At 37.7% G+C, this 22,201-nt stretch overlaps 1 protein-coding gene across 1 annotated transcript in view; it reads right to left on the reverse strand.

The window, feature by feature from the left end:
- Adgre3 (adhesion G protein-coupled receptor E3) overlaps positions 1-22,201 on the reverse strand; it is a 108,532-nt gene continuing 86,331 nt past the window's right edge. The window contains exons 16-17 of the mRNA XM_021149445.2: positions 10,189-10,284; positions 1-528 (exon numbers count right to left, since the gene is read on the reverse strand). Of these exons, the coding sequence (XP_021005104.1) occupies positions 349-528; positions 10,189-10,284 (276 nt within the window). The 3' untranslated portion in view covers positions 1-348. The remainder of the gene's footprint in view (positions 529-10,188; positions 10,285-22,201) is intronic.

The following is a 22,201-nucleotide window of genomic DNA, read 5'->3' on the forward strand; positions in this document are numbered from 1 at the left end:
GAAAAAAGGAAAAATGATGTAGCTATATTTTAACCTCAAAATTAAAGAAATAAAAATATTCCAGTGGTATACACTACACAGGAACTAAATACCAATAAAGGTTAACTGAAAAGAAAATAGTGATCTAGAACATTAAGACTAGAAACCCACTCAACTGAAGCTATATATAAACACAAGAAAGAGAAATAAAAATGATATAAAAAGAAAGCTAACTTTTGCAAGTAGAGATAAAATGAAATGACCATGGAATATGCAACAGTTGTTTTACCAGACCAGCAATTATGGCTTCATGTGCATGGCACAGTACAATGGAAAAGGTACTGTAAGAGGCTTGGGGAAGGAGCTGATTCAATCACTAATAGTTCTGCTCCAGTAAGCATGAGTATCTGAGTTCACATCCTCAGCACCCACGTGAGACCTGGGTGTGCTTAGATATACACCTGCTACTTCAGTACTTGGATGGATGGAGTCAGAAGGAGCATGGAGGTTTCCTGTTGGGCAGAAATTTTCCAGGTTCAGAGAAAGACCCTGTGTCAAGACAATGAAATGCAGAATGAGAGAGCAGAATATCCAACATTTAATTCTAGCATCCTCATGAATATGCTCATGGGCACATATATGACATATAATACCACAAATACACATAATAATAATAATAATAATGATAACAATAAATTTAAAACTAAATAATAATACAAAATACATACTCAATAATAACACAAATTATATATTGAAGCTCAAAATATGATTGATAAAGGTCAAACAAGTGCATTCAAAATCACAATTAATGCAAATAAATCCCTTGGCTACTTATAGACATGGGAATTACAAAACTTGTGAGATGTGCACCTGGATATCACAGTAGGGCTGGCCCTGAATATGGACACTGTGAGTGAGCCATCCTTATGGCAGACATGAGTGCGGTCAGGATAGCCAGATCTGGTTCTGCCTCTTGCGTGCCTGCTGTGTAATGCCTTCTTCAAGCCTTCACATACCACATACATACATGTATTTCTACAATCTCGGGAATAAACACGTGTATAGAAACACACACACAAAACATTAAGTAATCAATCAATCAATCTTATAAAATTATGGTCATAGCAGTGGTGGCACACACCAGCACTCAGGAGGCAGTGGCAGGTATATCACTTGGAGTTCTAGGCCAACATGTTCTACAGAGTAAGTTTCAGGACAGCCATCACTATACAGAGACACAGAAACACTGTATCTAAAAAACAAATAAACAAACAAATAACCCAACAACATACAACAATAACAACAGCAAAACAACAATGAAAACCAATGCATGGTCTTTAAGGCTATATACTCTTGGATTTGCTGATAATCTTTTTTAATGAAATATACATGAATGGCATAACACACATGAGTATGGTAGAAGTGAATATTTCAATTCATTTTCCAGAAGGGATTCAAGTTGTTAGGAGATGACATTAAAGACAAATTTAGCCTTGCCTAAATTTAAGCTATGGTTTCATTCTGAATAAGTCTATAATTTCTGGAATCACCTCCATCTTGCCACTTTTTGTTCTCTTTTCTTTAGCGTACATTTGGGTCTTTAAACCCAATATTTATGACTCTGTGATGTTTACATCATTTTATCAGGTACCTACCAAGGACACCTCTCTGGTCTTAGGCACAGCTTCATTTTTGTGCATTTTGGATAGAGTTATTCAACTCAGATGGTGATAAATGTATTCACTTTGTCTCAGACTTGATACCGGAGATGCAAAGAAACAGAATCTGTTTAGCCTTTGTTGAAAATTTTCTCATTTTGTTCAGGAAAGGCAATATTATTTACCACAGCATGATTGTGACAAATCCAGGAAAAATATAATTTATTGTGACACCTTTTTCAAGTTCTGTAGAAGATGGGAACATCTACTTCAGTGGGGACTTTGGGTCATCACTTCACAATACCAAGTCATTACTGATAGGAAGAACTTCATTACTGACTCATTCCAGGGGATTCTCAACATTATGGTGCAATTTCTGCTTTTAAAATTTTTGTAAAGAGAGTCATCCTTACAAAGTACCAAGAAGACATTTTTTCTTGCAAGATTTATTTTCATTGCTCAGTATCTAAGACTTCATGTAAATCACTAAAAATTATCCATAATCAGGTTCTTTTACATGGTTGCTCTGGTACTTTTTTTTCACAAGAGCCATGAATGGTGGCCGTTATCATGTATACAATCCTGTATATTCTATGGCCTACATCCTCCACAAGATATTTATTCAAGAAGACATACAATCAAGCAATTAAAATTGTAGACAACCCATAAAAGTCCTCCTGGAGGTTAATACGCTTTTATATGAATGGTTTATTGTGTCACCAAGATAATTTAACTAATATACTGTTTGTTTCATTTTAAGAAAATGTGAACTTTAATAATTTAGATTTTTTTCTTTTATCAATTATCATGCCCATTAAAACTTATACATCTCTTTTAGATGTATACCATAATGAAGAATATCTAACTGACAAGCTACAGTAAAGCAAATGAGTTAATTTGATGAGTGGAACCTCACACTATGTTTACCAAACTTAATAAATATCAAAATCTGTGGAGAGCCTCTACTTCTCTATAAATTAAAAGACAACTGGAAGAGCTATTTACAAGTCTCTTTAAACATTCCAATATTTTCTTCATAAGTTTACCATAGCTAAGAATTATCACATTATTCATCAACACACAATTTTAAATATATATACATATACATATATATACATATATATACATGTATATTATATGAATTTATTTTCTTATCAATTAACTGGATGGGGTTATAAAATTGCATTTAATATGATACAAAACTTTCATAAATTTCAGATATTTTAGTAATTATTAATATATGAATAATGTATCTGTATTGTATTTATACTTTTTGTGTCTCTCTAAATATGCATATACACTTATATGTGTATACACACACATATACACACACACATATATATATAGAAAGACAGAGAGAGAGAAAGAGAGAGAGAGACACACACACAGACACACAGACAGACAGACAGACAGACACACACACAGAGGGATGGACAGACTAATTTCTTTGGGCAGTGAAAGTTGTTCTGGAGTCAGGGAGATCTCTTGAAGAAAGAAGATATTTATGCTGTTTTGATTGCAACCTCTGAACAGAAAATGAAATTTCCAATGGTACAGGCAAGGACATACATTACTGACAATATATCCACCTCTGTTTATAATCTTTGCAATGAAGTAAAATGGTTGTACAAGAGAATTTCACAGACTATATTCTTAACACTTTATGTTCCACATTAACAGTCAAAACCAACAATTTAATTGCTTGAGATAGACAACTTTTGGTGCTTTCCATAGTAGCAAACAGTTTTTTTTGTTCATTTAATATAATTTTTTGTAACCACAAGAAAGTCTAAGTTTCAGTTCTGTCATAGAATTTAGCATATTTTATCTAGACAAATGTATCTCTGTCTAATATTTGTTGAGCTGTAAGAACGTTATGTTAAAACCAATATTCTAGTATATGGTCACATTCACAGAGTCTAGTGCTGTTCCCGAAATAGATAAAATATTAATAGACAGTATATTTGTGTTAAGAAATTCAGAAGTAGAAGAGATCCCTCAGTGACTAAGAGCACTGGTTGTACACCTAGAACACCTAGGTTTAGTTCTTAGCCCACATTGTTGAATCTGAATATTAGTAACTCTAGTCTCTGCGGATATGACAACATATTTTGGCCTGTGTGGACAGTAGACACATGTGATTCATAGGTAAACATTCATAAAACATATTCAAACACACAAGAAGTTAGATATTCATTGGTATCATATTTAACAATATGTATCATAAAATGTTCTCAACAGGAAAATTGTGTTTTCTGTTCTATATAATTCATAGATGAGTAAGGAAGAAAGTCCGTGGAGAAACACACTAGAGCTCAAAAATTGTGTTTACAAAGTCCTGGAGGATAAAGTAAGTAATGTAATTTTACATATATTTTGGGAAGGAAGCATGGACATTTAAATGCAATTGTACCAGAACATCAGATGAGCAAAGAATAAAGCAAATGGATTTTAGTACTGTTAGAAATTGTTGTCTTTGTGAAGGTATCACACCAAACCAAAAATAATCAAGCTAGGTGTAAACGGACACTTAAGACTCAGCAAAAGAAAAATCCACAAAGATGAAGTGTCAAATCTGAATATTGTGTGCCAAATACAAGAACAACATTTATAAAAGAAACTTTACTACAGTTCAAAACACATTAAAATGCACAAAATAATAATGGATGACTACAACACCCCACTTTCACCAATGGACAAATCATTAAAACAGTAACTAAAGAGAGACACAGTGAAACTAACAAAAATTTATGAACTAAAGACATTTAACTGACATCTACAGAACATTTTTACTCCAAAGCAATAGAATATATCTTCTTCCAGCACCTCATAGAACTTTCTCCAAAACTGACCTATAACTGGACACAAAATAAGCTTAAACAGATAAAAGACGACTGAAATTATCCCTTGCATTCTATCAGATCACAACAGACTATGTCTTGACTTCAATAAAACAAACAATCCAAAACAAACAAACAAACAAACAAACAAACAAACAAAAAACAGAAAGTCTACCTACCCATGGAAACAATAATTTCTACTCAATAATAACTTGGTCAGGAAAGAAATGGAGAAATGGTGGAATTTCTAGAGTTCAATGAAAATGAAGGCACAAAATATCCAAATTTATGGAACACAATGAAAATAGTGCTAGGAGAAAAATTCACAGCACTAAGTACCTTCATATGGAAATTGGAAACACTCTATACTAGCAACTTAAGAGCACACCCAAAAGTTCTAGAACAAAAAAGAAACAAGCATACAAAACAGGAGTAGGAAATGGCAGGAAATAGTCATATTCATGGCTGCAATCAACCAATTTGAAAAAAGAAAAGAGAGCAATAAAAAGAATCACCAATTGCAAACTTTATATGCCCCAGTACAGGGGATGCCAGGGCCAAGAAGCAGGAGTGGGTGGGTAGGGGAGCAGGGCAGGGGGAGGGTATAGGGAACTTTTGGGATAGCATTTGAAATGTATATAAAAAAATCTAATAAAAAATAAATTAAAAAAATTACCAAAACTAAGAGTGGGTTCTTTGACAAAAGCAAGCCTTTACCCAATTAACTACAAGGCACAGAGAAAGTACCAAAAATTAACAAAATCAAATGGCTGATATAACAACAGAAACTGAGGACATTCAAAAAATCATCTGATGTTACTAGAAAAACACTTGACATAACTGGGATATCTAGACAAAATGGTTGGGTTTATAGACAGATATCACTTACCAAAGATAAATGAAAATCAGGTAAACTATCTCAACAGTTCTATTTCTCTAAAGAAGTAGAAACAGTCACTAAAACCCTCCCTTCCAGAAAAAGCCCAAGGCTAGATGGTTTTTGTGAGGAATTATACCAGACTTTCAAAGAAAAGCTAATACCAATAGTCCTCAAAATATCCCATAAACTACAAACAGAAGGAATACTACCTAATTCATTCTAAGAAGCTACAGTTACTCTGATATCTACACCACAGAAAGACCCAACAAAAAAGATCACTTCAGACAAATTTCTCTTATGAACATTGATTTTAAAATACTTAATAAAATTCTAGCAAACAAAAATTGAAGAACACATCAAAAACATTCACCATTGTCAAGTAGGCATTAGTCTAAGGATGCAAGGATGGTTCAATATGCAAAAATCCATCTATGTGATACACTATATAAACAAACTCAAAGAAAAAATAAAAGCCCCTAATCATCTCATTAGATGCTGAAAATGCATTTGACAAAATCCAACACCCATTCATGTTAAAAGACATCAGGAACTTATAGCACATATCTAAACATAATAAGAGCAACAAACTAAAAACCAACAGCCAACATAAAATTAAATGAAAAGAAACTTGAAGCAATTCCACTAAAATAAGGAACAAGACCTACTCTCTCCTTATATATTTAATACAGTACTTGAATTTCTAGCTAGAGCAAGAAGGCAACTAAGTAAGATCAAGTGTACAAATTTGAAAGGAAGAAGTCACAGTATCAGTAGTCACAGATTATATGATAGTATCTACCAGAGAACTCCTACAGCTGATACACAACTTCAGAAAAGTGACTGGATATAAACTCAAACAAATCAGTAGGCTTCCTTTATACAAATGATAAATGGCCTCATCAAGAAATTAAAGAAATAACACCCTTCCCAATAGCCACAAATAATTTAAAATATTTTGGTGTAACTCCAATCAAGCAAGTGAAAATGTTATATGAGAAGAGCTTCAAGTCTCTGAAGAAAGATAAAAGAAGACCTCAGGAAATGGGAAGATATCAAGCTCATAAATCACTAGGATTAACAGTTAAAAAATGTCCATCTTAACAAAAACAACCTACAGATTTAGTGCAATTCTCATAAAAATGACAAAACTATATTCTACATACATGGTAAGAGCAACTCTCAGTTCCATGTGGGAAAACAAACAAAACAAAACAAAAAACAAACAAAACAGAAAAAAAAAACAATTCTGAACAATAAAAGGACTTCTGGGGAAATCACCATCCCTGACCCAGAGAGCAATTGTGAAAAAAATCATGGTACTGGTATAGAGACAGACAGATTGATCAATGGAATGGAATCCAATACATATAAATAAACCCACATGCCTACAGATATTTGATCTTTGACATTGAAGCCAAAACCACAGGTGGAAAAAATAAAAGCAAGTTGTTGAATAAATGGTGTGGGTATAACTGTTTGCATGTAGAATAATGCAAATAGAGCCATATTTATCACTCTGCCCAAAGCTCAAGTCCAAGAGGATCAAGGACCTCAACATAAAGCAAGATATACTGAATCTAGTAGATGAGAAGTTAGGAAATAGCCTTGAACACACAGACATGGGAGAAAATTCCTGAACAGAGACTGAGTACCAATGACTTAGTCTCTAAAGTCAACAATTGATAAATGGGGCCTCTTGAAACTTAAAAGCTTCTGCAGAGCAAAGAAAACTGTCAGCAGGAAGAATGGCAGATGATAGATTGGGAAAAGATCTTCACTAATGGTACAACTTACTGAAGGCTAATATTCAAAAATATAAAGAACTCAGAAAGTCAGACTCCAAATAAACAAGTAACACAATTAAAAATGTGACATAGAGCTAAACAGAGAATTTCATCAGAGGAATCTTCAATGTCCAAGAAAAAACACTTAAAGAAATATTTAACATCTTTAGTCATAAGAGAAATGCAATGCATAATGACTCTGAGATTCCATCTTACACCCTTGAGATTGGCTAAGATCACTAACTCAACTGAGAGCACATGCTGTTGAAGATATGGAGAAAGGGGGATACTTCTCCATATTTGGTGCAATTGCAAACTTATACAACCACTCTGGAAATCAGTCTGTCAGTTCCTCAGAAATCTGCAAATAGTTCTACTTGGAGATCCAGCAATACTGCCCTTTGACATATACACAAAACATGCTGCACCATAGCTAAAAGACACATGCTCATCTATGTTCGCAGCAGCTGTATTTGTAACAGCCAGAAATTGGAAGTAACCCAGATGTCCCTCAAATAAAGAGTGGATACAGAAAATGTTGTTCATTTATAGAATAGAATAGAATAGAATAGAATAGAATAGAATAGAATAGAATGGAATAGAATGGAATAGAATAGAATACTATTCAGCTATTAAAAACAAGGGCATCACAAGTTTTGCAGGTAAATGGATGGAACTAGAAAAATATAATTCTGAGTGTGGTAACTCAGTCTAAATAAGAAATGCATAGTTGAACTCACTGATAAGGCTTCAATCTCATTTAGAAGGGACAACAAAAATATCATGGGAGGCTGAGGTAGGGAGGGATTTGTGTGGAAGTATGGAGGAGGAGGAGAAAAAGGGAACAGGATTAGCTATTGGGGGACAGGAGAGAAGCCCAGAGGGCCAGGAGAATGTATGGAAATATGCAGTTTCTAGGTGGGAGAGATGGGGGACAGTCTAGAAAGTTACAGAGATCTGGGATGTGAGAGACTTCCAGGACTCAATAGGGATGACCTTGGGCAAAAATGCTCAACAGTAGGGAGATAGAACTCAAAGAGTCCACCATCAGTAGATAGACAGGGCCCCAAGTGGAAGTTGAAGATACCAACCAACAGTCAATGGTTCTGTCTGAAGTCTCAACTTACATTGCTCCTTGGCATATACCCAAAATATGTTCCACCATACAACAAGGACATGAGTTCCACTATGTTCATAGCAGCCTTATTCATAATACACAGAAACTGGAAGCCACCCAGAAGTCCCTCAACCAAAGAATGGCTACAGAAAATGTGGTTCATTTACACAATGGAATACTATTTAGCCTCTAAAAACAAGAGCATCATGAATTTTGTAGGCAAATGAGTAAAACTAGAAAATATCATTCTGAGTGAGGTAACCCAGACCCAAAAGGACATGCATGGTATGTATACATAGATAAGTGGATATTAGCCAAAAAGTACATAATACTTTTAGAACACCCCACAGACCTCATGGAGTTTAACAATAAGGAAGGCCCAAATAAAGATGCTTCAATCCCACTTAGAAGGAGGAGCAAATAATCATGGGAGGCAGTGGAAGGAAGGGACCTGGGTGCAAAAGGAAGGAGAGGGGCAGTAGAGGCAGGATCAGGTATTGGGATAAACAGAGTAGAAGCCAGGAGGACCAGGAGAATAAAGGGAGACATGTGGCAGTCAGGGTTGGGGAATGGGAGGAACCTCTAGAAAGTTCCAAAGACCTGGGATGTGAGAGTCTTGCAGGACTCAATGGGGGTAACCTTAAGAAAATGCCCAACCTTGGGGAGATGGAACCTGAAGAGAGCTCCTCTAGTATATAGACAGGGCCCACATCGGAGGGATGGGGTCAACAACCCACCTGGAATTTTTTTGACCCAGGATTGTTTCCGTCTAAAAAAAATTTCAAGGACAAAAATGCAGCAGAGATGGAAGGAAAGGCTATCTAATGACCTGACGAACTTAGGATTCATCACTTGGGTAGGCACAAAACCCTGACACTATTGCTGATTCTATGCTGTACTTTCAGACAAGAGGCTTGCATGGCTGTCCTCTGAGAAGCTCTACCCAGATGCATATACTCAGATGACATAATGCTGTGCATATAAGACCCTAACAAACCCATGAGAAAACTACCACCAGTAATAAACATATTTAGAAAATAATAGTACACCAACTTATAAAAAAATCAAGAGTCTATAGGAAAACTCCTGCAGCTTCAGGGACTGAGATGGTCACATGAGAGTATAATAGATAGGAAAGGCTGCAAAAATAGTAGGGCTGTGTCCTGATGGGAGTGAAGAGCATATCAGAGGATGGTCCATACCTTGTTAAGGAAAACAAAGACAAGTTATGTGTCTTTTCTCAAAGGAAATAGTTTGTAAAGTGCCAAGGTAAAAGGAAGCAAATATCTGAGTTCTCAACTCCACTGCAAAACTCAGTGGTGTCATTGATATTACTAGAGGCTGAGGTATCTCACATCCTGTGGTGTCTTACATAATTTTTCCATTGGTTATGTTAAATGAGTATGTCTTGAGTATTCTGAAGGAACTATATACCCAATCTTGACAATGAACACACAAAAAATGATAGATAGAAAGAGATTGGGAGATTAGAGAAATAGGGAGAGAAAGAGATATTCACTAGAGATATAAGTGGGATAGAGAGTGAAGTCTGTATCAAGAATGCAGTAAGAAGGGAGGAAGGAGAGAAAAAAATTAAGGAATGAAGAAAACTATTCTGCCAAATCTAGAAACCATGGCTGTGCACCATAGGCCAGATTTTTAATTTCTTTCTTTTTTTTTTTTTTTTTGGTTTTTCGAGACAGGGTTTTTCTGTATAGCTCTGGCTGTCCTGGACCTCACTTTGTAGACCAGGCTGGCCTCGAACTCAGAAATCCACCTGCCTCTGCCTCCCGAGTGCTGGAATTAAAGGCGTGCGCCACCACGCCCGGCTTTTTAATTTCTTCTATCAAGGATCAAAGAGGAAATTTATGTTTACACGTGGAAATGGATCAGGTCATATAAAGCCTTCCTGGAGAGAAGTTCAGCTTACCATTTTTGTGTGAGTAGTAGAATGAGACACTTCAGTGCTTTCACTTTCAACTTCTTTCCGCAGTCTATGAAACCACTTCTTATATTCCATCCGCACCTGGCAAAGAACAATTAGAAATATGGTCACACTTGAACTTGGTTCGAGAAAAGGAAATGTACCTAACATGAGATCCAATAGATATAAATGTAAACTGCTACTCTCTGTCAATCTCATTGCAATTCTGTATATAAATGTAAGTGAACTTGTTAATTTTATTTAAATTTAATTTCCTCAATTATAAAATATATCTACAATAAATACCATATAGGATGGATGATATTGTTGGTGGTGATAGTGGTACAGATGATGATAATGAAAATGTTGATAATTATTGCAATTGTATGATTGTGATATTGCTGAATGTGATAGTAGTGATGGTGATGAAGATAATAAAGGAAGTCCAGTCATGATGGTCATAATGATAATCATGGAAATAGTGATAATAATGAAAATAATGCTAAAAGTCATGGTATGGCTGGCAATTATGAATATAATTATTAAGCTATACGACTGGCAAAGTATGACAAGAGGTGCATCGTGATTGTGGTGACCACAGTGGCAATGTTGATGGTGGTGATGATGGTGAGAATGATGATAATAGTGAATACAAAGATGATTATGATAATTATTTTGATGGTGATAATACTATGATAATGGATGTGATATTGATGATCATGAACAGGATGAAGACTGAGTGATGATGATGGTGGTGGTGGTGGTAATGGTGGTAATGAAGATGAAAAGGCAGATGATGAGAGTGTGCTCTGGGACTAACAAATCTGGGAGAAATCCAGGTAGGTTGCCTGCCTGCCAACTTCCCCCCTCTCAGCATCTGCCATCCGTATACCCAGTCTTCCACCCTCCTACTTGCCATAACTCAGTTCCCAACTGTGTTGAGACTTCTTGTACTTCCAGAGACCAGCCTGGGGCAGAGATACCCCACTCTTTTAGAGAAATCAAAGACTGCAAGAAATCCATGTGGGCTGCCCTCCTTACAAACGTGAACTTTTTCACTATCTCAGAGACTGCCAACCCTATCCCAAGTCCCTTGCATTCCTAAGTACTGTGCCCCACGCTCCAACAGGTTCATTGACCCCTTACTCTACCAGAGAGCAAGAAGACTTCTAAGAGTTTAGAAAGAGTCCCTGTGATTAACCACTTGCATTGCCAACTCCTGGTCTCACTCTACTCAGCACACCATCCTCCCAATCACCATATCTTTGATCCCAACTGGGATGGAGACCTCCTGTGTCAGAGACTCTCTCCTGTATTAGAAACCCCACACACTGTAAGGTGCTCAGCCTTTGATGGATGCAAAGACACCATGTTCTATCAGAGATCAGAGATCAACTAGACTGTGAGAAGTACAAGTAGGTTGCCAGCCCATCAAATTCCACATTATTTGTTAATCTGCACACAAAAAACACAGAGGCTGGCCTTTTTAGTCACTATATTCCAATGCCAAACCAGGGTGAAGAATTTTTGCTCTATATGAGACCAGCCTGATGTGAAGACCTCTAGCTCAACTAGATCTCAGCTACTGGGAGAAGCTCAGGTAGGCTGTCCACCACAAAAGCATTTCCACTCTTACTATGCCCTGCACCCTCCTACTTGTGCCCCAGCTTCCAACATGGGCAGAGACTAACCACGCTACCAGGGAACAAAGTGACTGGGAGAAATCCAGGTAGATTGCCAGGCCATTAAAACACTACACTCTCTCAGTGGTTCCCCAACTTCCTCTAGTTTGCTACCATCTTCTTGGTGGATATCTCAGTCTCCAAATGGAACAGAGATTCCTAGCTCTAAAATAGACCTACCAATCTAGAACAATCAGAGCCCTCAATTGGGCAAGAGACTTCCCATTTTACCAGAGACCATAAAGACTGTGAAGAGATTAGGTAAGTCTGACCATTTGCCAACTTCTCGCTAACTCAGCATTTTTCTATCTTATCACCAGTCTTGCTTCTGTCCATGAGTCTTTCCTCAGGTTCCAACTAGGGCAGAGACTGTCTTCGATACCAGGGATGACACTTCATGTGAAAACCCAGACCACACAGAGCAAAAGATGAGAGAGGAAACAGAAACCAACCAACCAACCAACCAACCAAAACCAAAAAGACAGACAGAAAAAAATCATACAACCAGCAAAGGCAAATTTGGAAAGTGGTACTGAAACCTTTAATTATTCCAAATCCAGATCTAGATGCTAACATATGAACATAATAAAGAACTGTCAAAGCACAATAACAAAACTCAGATATTCTACCACAGCAAGCCCTGTATATTCCAATGCAACAAAAAAGAAGGAAAAGACCTTGAAAACAACTTTATGAAGATTATTGTGGCCCATAAGGAGGAATGAATAAATTCCATAAGGAAATTCAGGAAAACACAAATAATTGAAAGACATCAATAAATCCATCCAATCATCAAACAAACAAACAAACAAACAACAAAAACAGTTGTAAGAAATGAATAAAAATACTGAAGACCTGGAAATCAAAATAGGAGCAATCAGTTAAACACAAACTGGAGGAAAATTGGAAATAATAATAAAACTAGGTACATGAACAGAAACTACAGACACAATGTTTCACCAACAGAATACAAGAGATGGAAAACAGGATCTCAGATGTTGAAGATAAAATGGAAGAAATAGACACAACAATCAAAGAAAATGTTAAATTTAACATGTTTACGAAATACAGCATCTAGGAAATTATGAAATACTGAAAAGACCAAACTTCAGAATCATATAAAAGGAACAAGATTCTCAGCTTGCAGACCCAGAAAATATTTTTGCAAAACCAAAGAACAATAATTTCCTAACCAAAAGAAGAAAACACCTATAATAGTATAAGAAGCTTACAGAACACCAAAAAGATGGTAACAGTAAAGGAAGTACACATGTAATAATAATAACATTTAAAACATTAAATATTCAGAAAAAATGAACAGTATAAAGCTGCAAGGAAAAAGCAGCAAGTAACATATAAAGGCAGACCTGTTAGAATAAGACATTACTTCTTCTTTTTTTTTTTTTCTTTTTTTTTTTTTTATATTTTTATTACATATTTTCCTCAATTACATTTCCAATACTATCCCAAAAGTACCCCATAGCGCCCCCCACTTCCCTACCCACCCATTCCCATTCTTTTGGCCCTGGCATTCCCCTATATTGGGGCATATAAAGTTTGGAAGTCCAATGGGCCTCTCTTTCCATTGATGGCCGACTAGGCCATCTTTCGATACATATGCAGCTAGAGACAAGAGCTCCAGGGTTCTGGTTAGTACATCATGTTGTTCCAACAATAGGGTTGCAGATCCCTTTAGCTCCTTGGGTACTTTCTCTAGCTTCTCCATTGGGAGCCCTGTGATACATCCAATAGCTGACTGTGAACATCCACTCCTGTGTTTGCTAGGCCCCGGCATCGTCTCACAAGAGACAGCTATATTTGGGTCCTTTCAGCAAAATCTTGCTAGTGTATGCAATGGTGTCAGCGTTTAGAAGCTGATTATGGGACGGATCCCTGGATACAGCAGTCTCTAAATGGTCCATCCTTTCATCACAGCTACGAACTTTGTCTCTGTAACTCCTTCCCTGGGTGTTTTGTTCCCAATTCTAAGAAGGTGCACAGTGTCCACACTTTGGTCTTCATTCTTCTTGAGTTTCATGCGTTTATCAAATTGTATCTTATATCTTGGGTATCCTAAGTTTTGGGCTAATATCCACTTATCAATGAATGCATATTGTGTGAGTTCTTTTGTGATTGTGTTACTTCATTCAAGATGATGCCCTCCAGGTCCATCCATTTGGCTAGGAATTTCATAAATTCATTCTTTTTAATAGCTGAGTAGTACTCCATTGTGTAAATGTACCATAATTTCTGTATCCATTCCTCTGTTGAGGGACATCTGGGTTCTTTCCAGCTTCTGGCTATTATAAATAGGGCTGCTATGAACATAGTGGAGCATGTGTCCTTTTTACCGGTTGGGACATCTTCTGGATATATGCCCAGGAGAGGTATTGCTGGATCCTCCGGTAGTACTATGTCCAATTTTCTGAGGAACCGCCAGACTGATTTCCAGAGTGGTTGTACAAGCTTGCAATCCCACCAACAATGGAGGAGTGTTCCTCTTTCTCCACATCCTCGCCAGCATCTGCTGTCACCTGAATTTTTGATCTTAGCCATTCTGACTGGTGTGAGGTGGAATCTCAGGGTTGTTTTGATTTGCATTTCCCTGATGATTAAGGATGTTGAACATTTTTTCAGGTGTTTCTCTGCCATTCGGTATTCCTCAGGTGAGAATTCTTTGTTCAGTTCTGAGCCCCATTTTTTAATGGGGTTATTTGACTTTCTGGAGTCCACCTTCTTGAGTTCTTTTTATATATTGGATATTAGTCCCTTATCTGATTTAGGATAGGTGAAGATCCTTTCCCAATCTGTTGGTGGTTTTTTTGTCTTATTGATGGTGTCTTTAGCCTTGCAGAAGCTTTGTAGTTTCATGAGGTCCCACTTGTCAATTCTCGATCTTACAGCACAAGCCATTACTGTTCTATTCAGGAATTTTTCCCCTGTGCCCATATCTTCAAGGCTTTTCCCCACTTTCTCCTCTATAAGTTTCAGTGTCTCTGGTTTTATGTAAAGTTCCTTGATCCACTTAGACTTGACCTTAGTACAAGGAGATAGGAATGGATCGATTCGCATTCTTCTACATGTTAACAACCAGTTGTGCCAGCACCATTTGTTGAAAATGCTGTCTTTCTTCCACTGGATGTTTTTAGCTCCCTTGTCGAAGATCAAGTGACCATAGGTGTGTGGGTTCATTTCTGGGTCTTCAATTCTATTCCATTGGTCTATTTGTCTGTCACTATACCAGTACCATGCAGTTTTTATCACAATTGCTCTGTAGTAGAGCTTTAGGTCCGGCATGGTGATTCCACCAGAGGTTCTTTTATCCTTGAGAAGAGTTTTTGCTATCCTAGGTTTTTTGTTATTCCAGATGAATTTGCAGATTGCACTTTCTAATTCGTTGAAGAATTGATTTGGAATTTTGATGGGGATTGCATTGAATCTGTAGATTGCTTTTGGCAAGATAGCCATTTTTACAATGTTGATCCTGCCAATCCATGAGCATGGGAGATCTTTCCATCTTCTGAGATCTTCTATAATTTCTTTCTTCAGAGACTTGAAGTTTTTATTATACAGATCTTTCACTTCCTTAGTTAGAGTCACGCCAAGATATTTTATATTATTTGTGACTATTGAGAAGGGTGTTGTTTCCCTAATTTCTTTCTCAGCCTGTTTATTCTTTGTGTAGAGAAAGGCCATTGATTTGTTTGAGTTAATTTTATATCCAGCTACTTCACCGAAGCTGTTTATCAGGCTTAGGAGTTCTCTGGTGGAATTTTTAGGGTCACTTATATATACTATCATATCATCTGCAAAAAGTGATATTTTGACTTCCTCTTTTCCAATTTGTATCCCTTTGATCTCCTTTTGTTGTCGAATTGCTCTGGCTAGGACTTCAAGTACAATGTTGAATAGGTATGGAGAAAGTGGACAGCCTTGTCTAGTCCCTGATTTTAGAGGGATTGCTTCAAGCTTCTCACCATTTACTTTGATGTTGGCTACTGGTTTGCTGTAGATTGCTTTTATCATGTTTAGGTATGGGCCTTGAATTCCTGATCTTTCCAAGACTTTTATCATGAATGGGTGTTGGATCTTGTCAAATGCTTTTTCCGCATCTAAGGAGATTACCATGTGGTTTTTGTCTTTGAGTTTGTTTATATACTGGATTACGTTGATGGATTTCCGTATATTGAACCATCCCTGCATCCCTGGGATGAAACCTACTTGGTCAGGATGGATGATTGTTTTGATGTGTTCTTGGATTCGGTTAGCAAGAACTTTATTGAGGATTTTTGCATCAATATTCATAAGGGATATTGGTCTGAAGTTTTCTATCTTTGTTGGGTCTTTTTGTGGTTTAGGTATCAGAGTAATTGTGGCTTCATAGAATGAGTTGGGTAGAGTACCTTCTGTTTCTATTTTGTGGAAGAGTTTGTGAAGAACTGGGATTAGATCTTCTTTGAAGGTCTGATAGAACTCTGCACTAAACCCATCTGGTCCTGGGCTTTTTTTAGTTGGGAGACTATTAATGACTGCTTCTATTTCTTTGGGGGATATAGGGCTGTTTAGATCATTAACCTGATCTTGATTCAACTTTGGTACCTGGTACCTGTCTAGGAACTTCTCCATTTCATCCAGGTTCTCCAGTTTTGTTGAGTATAGCCTTTGGTAGAAGGATCTGATGGTGTTTTGGATGTCTTCAGGATCTGTTGTTATGTCTCCTTTTTCATTTCTGATTTTGTTAATTAGGATGCTTTCCCTGTGCCCTCTAGTGAGTGTGGCTAAGGGTTTATCTATCTTGTTGATTTTCTCAAAGAACCAGCTCCTTGATTGGTTGATTCTTTGAATAGTTTTTCTTGTTTCCACTTGGTTGATTTCACCCCTGAGTTTGATTATTTCCTGCTGTCTACTCCTCTTGGGTGAATTTGCTTCCTTTTGTTCTAGTGCTTTTAGGTGTGTTGTCAAGCTGCTAATGTGTGCTCTCTCTAGTTTCCTTTTGGAGGCACTCAGAGCTATGAGTTTTCCTCTTAGAAATGCTTTCATTGCGTCCCATAAGTTTGGGTATGTTGTGGCTTCATTTTCATTGAACTCTAAAAAGTCCTTAATTTCTTTCTTTATTCCTTCCTTGACCAAGGTATCATTGAGAAGAGTGTTGTTCAGTTTCCACGTGAAGGTTGGCTTTCTATTATTTATTTTGTTATTGAAGATCAGCTTTAGGCCATGGTGATCTGATAGGATGCATGGGACAATTTCAATATTTTTATATCTGTTGAGGCCTGCTTTGTGACCAATTATGTGGTCAATTTTGGAGAAGGTACCATGAGGTGCTGAGAAGAAGGTATATCCTTTTGTTTTAGGATAGAATGTTCTGTAGATATCTGCCAGATCCATTTGATTCATAATTTCTCTTAGTTTCACTGTGTCCCTGTTTAGTTTCTGTTTCCATGATCTGTCCATTGGTGAAAGTGGTGTGTTGAAGTCTCCCACTATTATTGTATGAGGTGCAATGTGTGCTTTGAGATTTACTAAAGTTTCTTTAATGAATGTGGCTGCCTTTGTATTTGGAGCATAGATATTCAGGATTGATAGTTCCTCTTGGAGGATTTTACCTTTGATGAGTATGAAGTGTCCCTCCCTGTCTTTTTTAATGACTTTGGGTTGGAAGTCAATCTTATCAGATATTAGAATGGCTACTCCAGCTTGTTTCTTCATGCCATTTGCTTGGAAAATTGTTTTCCAGCCTTTCATTCTGAGGTAGTGTCTATCCTTTTCTCTGAGATGAGTTTCCTGTAAGCAGCAAAATGTTGGGTCTTGTTTGTGTAGCCAGTTTGTTAGTCTATGTCTTTTTATCGGGGAGTTGAGTCCATTGATATTAAGAGATATTAAGGAAAAGTAATTGTTGTTTCCTGTTATTTTTGTTGTTAAAGTTGGCATTTTGTTCTTGTGGCTGTCTTCTTTTAGGTTTGTTGAGGGATTACCTTCTTGTTGTTTCTAGGGCGTGGTTCCTGTCCTTGTATTGGTTTTTTTCTGTTATTATCCTTTGAAGGGCTGGATTCGTGGAGAGATAATGTGTGAATTTGGTTTTGTCGTGGAATACTTTGGTTTCTCCATCTATGTTAATTGAGAGTTTGGCTGGGTATAGTAGCCTGGGCTGGAATTTGTGTTCTTTTAGTGTCTGTATAACATCCGTCCAGGATCTTCTGGCTTTCATAGTCTCTGGTGAAAAATCTGGTGTAATTCTGATAGGCTTGCCTTTATATGTTACTTGGCCTTTTTCTCTTACTGCTTTTAGTATTCTATCTTTATTTAGAGCATTTGTTGCTCTGATTATTATGTGTCGGGAGGTATTTCTTTTCTGGTCCAGTCTATTTGGAGTTCTGTAGGCTTCTTGTATGTTCATGGGCATCTCTTTCTTTAGATTTGGGAAGTTTTCTTCTATAATTTTGTTGAAGATGTTTGCTGGTCCTTTGAGTTGAAAATCTTCATTCTCATCCACTCCTATTATCCGTAGGTTTGGTCTTCTAATTGCGTCCTGTATTTCTTGGATGTTTTGAGTTAGGATCTTTTTGCATTTTACATTTTCCTTGATTGTTGTGCCGATGTTCTCTATGGAATCTTCTGCACCTGAGATTCTCTCTTCCATCTCTTGTATTCTGTTGCTGATGCTGGTATCTATGGTTCCAGATTTCTTTCCTAGGGTTTCTATCTCCAGTGTTGCCTCATTTTGGGTTTTCTTTATTGTGTCTACTTCCCTTTTTAGGTCTAGTATGGTTTTGTTCATTTCCATCATCTGTTTGGATGTGTTTTCCTGTTTTTCTGTAAGGACTTCTACCTGTTTGATTATGTTATCGTGTTTTTCTTTAAGGATTTGTAACTCTTTAGCAGTGTTCTCCTGCAATTCTTTAAGGGATTTTTGTGCTTTCTCTTTCTTGTCTTCTGCCTGTTTAGCAGTGTTCTCCTGCATTTCTTTAAGTGTGTTATTAAAGTCCTTCTTGAAGTTCTCTATCATCATCAGGAGATATGCTTTTAAATCCGTGTCTAGCTTTTCCGGTGTGTTGGGGTGCCCTGGACTGGGCGAAGTGGGGGTGCTGGGTTCTGATGATGGTGAGTGGTCTTGGTTTCTGTTAGTAAGATTATTACGTTTACCTTTCGCCATCTGGTAATCTCTGGGGTTAGTTGTTATCGTTGTCACTGTTTAAAGATTGGAGCAGAAGCTGTGTTCCACTCACCAGCAGTCTCTAAATCCTGCGGCGGGGGTCGTGGGTAGCTGACGGTACCCCGGTGCTGGTCCAGCCGGAAGAGGCCTGTGGTCCTACACAGGCCTTTTTTCTGCTTCCCTAACTAATGCAGTCTCTGGTCCCGCGTGCAATTGGATTGGAGCAGAAGCTGTGTTCCACTCTCCAGAAGTCTTAAGATCCTGTGGTGGGTGTTGTGGGTAGCTGGTGAGTGTCAGCCGACCCTGCGTCCCAGCTGCCCCGGTGCTTTTCTGACCGGAAGAGGGTTGTGGCCCTATGTAGGCCGGATTTCTCTCTCCCCAACCAGAGCAGTCTCAGGTCCCGCGTGATTGGACTGGAACAGAAGCTGTGTTCCACTCACCAGCAGTCCCAAAATCCTGCGGCAGGGGTCGTGGGTAGCTGGCGGGTGTCAGGCAACCCTGCGCTCCCGCTACCCCGGCGCTGATCCGGCCGGATGAGGCCTGTGGCCCTACTCAGGCCGGTTTCTGCTTCCCTAACTAATGCAGTCTCAGGTCCTGCGCAATTGGATTGGAGCAGAAGCTGTGTTCCACTCACCAGCAGTCCCAAAATCCTGCGGCGGGGGTCGTGGGTAGCTGGCGGGTGTCAGGCAACCCTGCGCTCCCGCTACCCCGGCGCTGATCCGGCCGGATCGACATTACTTCTTAATAGAAACAATAAAAGCCAGAGGGACCTGGACAAATGTCCCCCAAATTCAAAAGACCACTGATTAAAAACCAAAGTATTATATCCATCAATACTTTCAATGACCATAGATGGAGTGGTTGTGGTGCAGACTGGGAGGGGGATGAAGTCCAGACTAAAAAAAAGATCAAAGAAAAAAATAATAATGAATTTTCAAAAAGAAATATTCAGAAATTTAATTCAAACAAACAAAAATAATTTTTTCTCAAAATCTTCCAGAACTATTCCCAAAATGAACCACATATTCAATCACAAAGCATATATCAATAGATACAAGCAAAGTGAACTAGCATCATGTATCTTGTAACAACCTACACTATGGAACAGTGAAACAACAGAATGCCTACAAATTCATGGAAATTGAACAACTCTCTTCTGATGGACCACTGGGTTAAGAGAAATAAATAAATTAAAGACTTTCTGCAATTCGATGAAAAAGAGTGACAACACACTCAAATTTATGGGACACAATAAAAGCAACACTAAGGAAAAAGTTCATAGCACTGTGCATACACAAAAATGGGGAGATCGTTTTAACAAGTTAACAACACAAAAGAAAGTTCTAAACAAACAAACAAACACACAACCATGTGGAATAGATAGCAAGAAATATGGAAAAAGAGATAATGTCATCTCTAATAACAAAAATAACAGGAAGTAACAATTGCTAATATCTCTTAATATCAAGTGACTCAATTCCTCAGTAAAAAGACATAGACTAACATCAACAGGACCCAACATTTTGCTGCATACAGGAAACATACCTCAGTGTCAAAGACAAACACTACCTCAGAGTAAAGGGTTAGAAAACAGTTTTCCAAACAAAGGGTACCAAGAAAAAAAGCTGGAGTAGTCATTCTAATATTGAATAAAAAAAGAAGTCAAGCCGGGCACGGAGGCGCACACCTTTAATCCCAGCACTCAGGAGGCAGAGGCAAGGGGATTTCTAAGTTCGAGGACAGCCTGGTCTACAAACTAAGTTCCAGGACGGCCAGGACTACGCAGAGAAACCCTGTCTCAAAAAACAAACAAACAAACAAACAAACAAACAAACAAACAAATGAGAAGTCAATAAAATAAAAACAAAGAGAACAATACAAAGAATCAAGGAAAATCAAGAGTTAATTCTTTGAGAAAATCAACAAGACAAACTCTTCACCAAACTAATTAGAAGATAGGGAAAGAATATCATATTAGCAAAATTAAAAACAAAAATGGAACTTCCAGTTTATGTCTGTCCCCGGAGCTGATCCTGTGCAACAATGATCCTGTGCTATAGCTCTCCATACCCAAATACCGCTAGGAGAGAGCTGGGCTCTCAGGAGTGCTGACAAGCCTGTGAGCATAGGAGGGACAGGCAACAGTCAGAGAAAGCAAGACCAGCTAACACCAGAGATAACCAAGTGGCAAGAGGCAAGGGCAAGAACATAAGCAACAGAAATCAAGGCTACTTGGCATCATCAGAACTCAGTTCTCCCAACAGAGTGAGCCCTAGACGGCACAACATACCAGAAAAGCAAGACTCTGATTTAAAATCACTTCTCATGATGATGATAGAGGACTTTAAGAAGGACATAAATAACCCCCCTAAAGAAATACAGGAGAATACAGGTAAATAGGTAGAAACTCTTAAAAAGGAAACACAAAATACCTTAAAGAATTACAAGAAAATACAACCAAACAGGTGAAGAAATTGAACAAAACAATCTAGGATCTAAAAATGAAATAGAAACAACAAAAAAATTACAAAAGGAGACAACCCTGGAGATAGAAAACCTAGGAAAGAGATCAAGAGTCATAGATGCAAGCATCACCAATAGAATACAAGAGATAGAAGAGAGAATCTCAGCTCAGAAGATACCATAGAAAACATTGACACAACAGAAAAAAGAAAAGGCATAATGCAAAAAATCTCCTAACCCAAAACATCCAGAAAGTCCAGGACACAGTGAGAAGACCAAACCAAAGGATAATAGGAATAGAATAGAGAGAAAAATTCGCCACTAAAAGGGCTCATAAAGATGTTCAACAAAATTAAAGAAGAAAACTTCCATAACCTAAGGAAAGAGATGCTCACAAACATACAAGAAGCCTACAGAACTCCAAATAGATTGGAGAAGAAAAGAAATTCCTCCCATCACATAATAGTCAAAACACCAAATGCACTAGACAAAGAAAGAATATTAAAAGCAGAAAGATAAAAAAGGTCAAGTAAAATATAAAGGCAGACCTATCAGAATTACACAAGATTTCTTACCAGAGACTATGAAAGCTAGAAGATCCTGGGCAGATGTCATACAGACCCTAAGAGAACACAAATGCCAGCCCAGACTACTATACCCAGCAAAACTCTCAATTACCATAAATGGAGAAACCAAGATATTCCAAGACAAAACCAAATTT

This window comes from Mus caroli, unplaced genomic scaffold, assembly GCF_978045245.1.
Source record: "Mus caroli unplaced genomic scaffold, Mus_caroli_1 scaffold_18, whole genome shotgun sequence".
In the NCBI taxonomy this organism is placed as follows: Eukaryota; Metazoa; Chordata; class Mammalia; order Rodentia; family Muridae; genus Mus; species Mus caroli.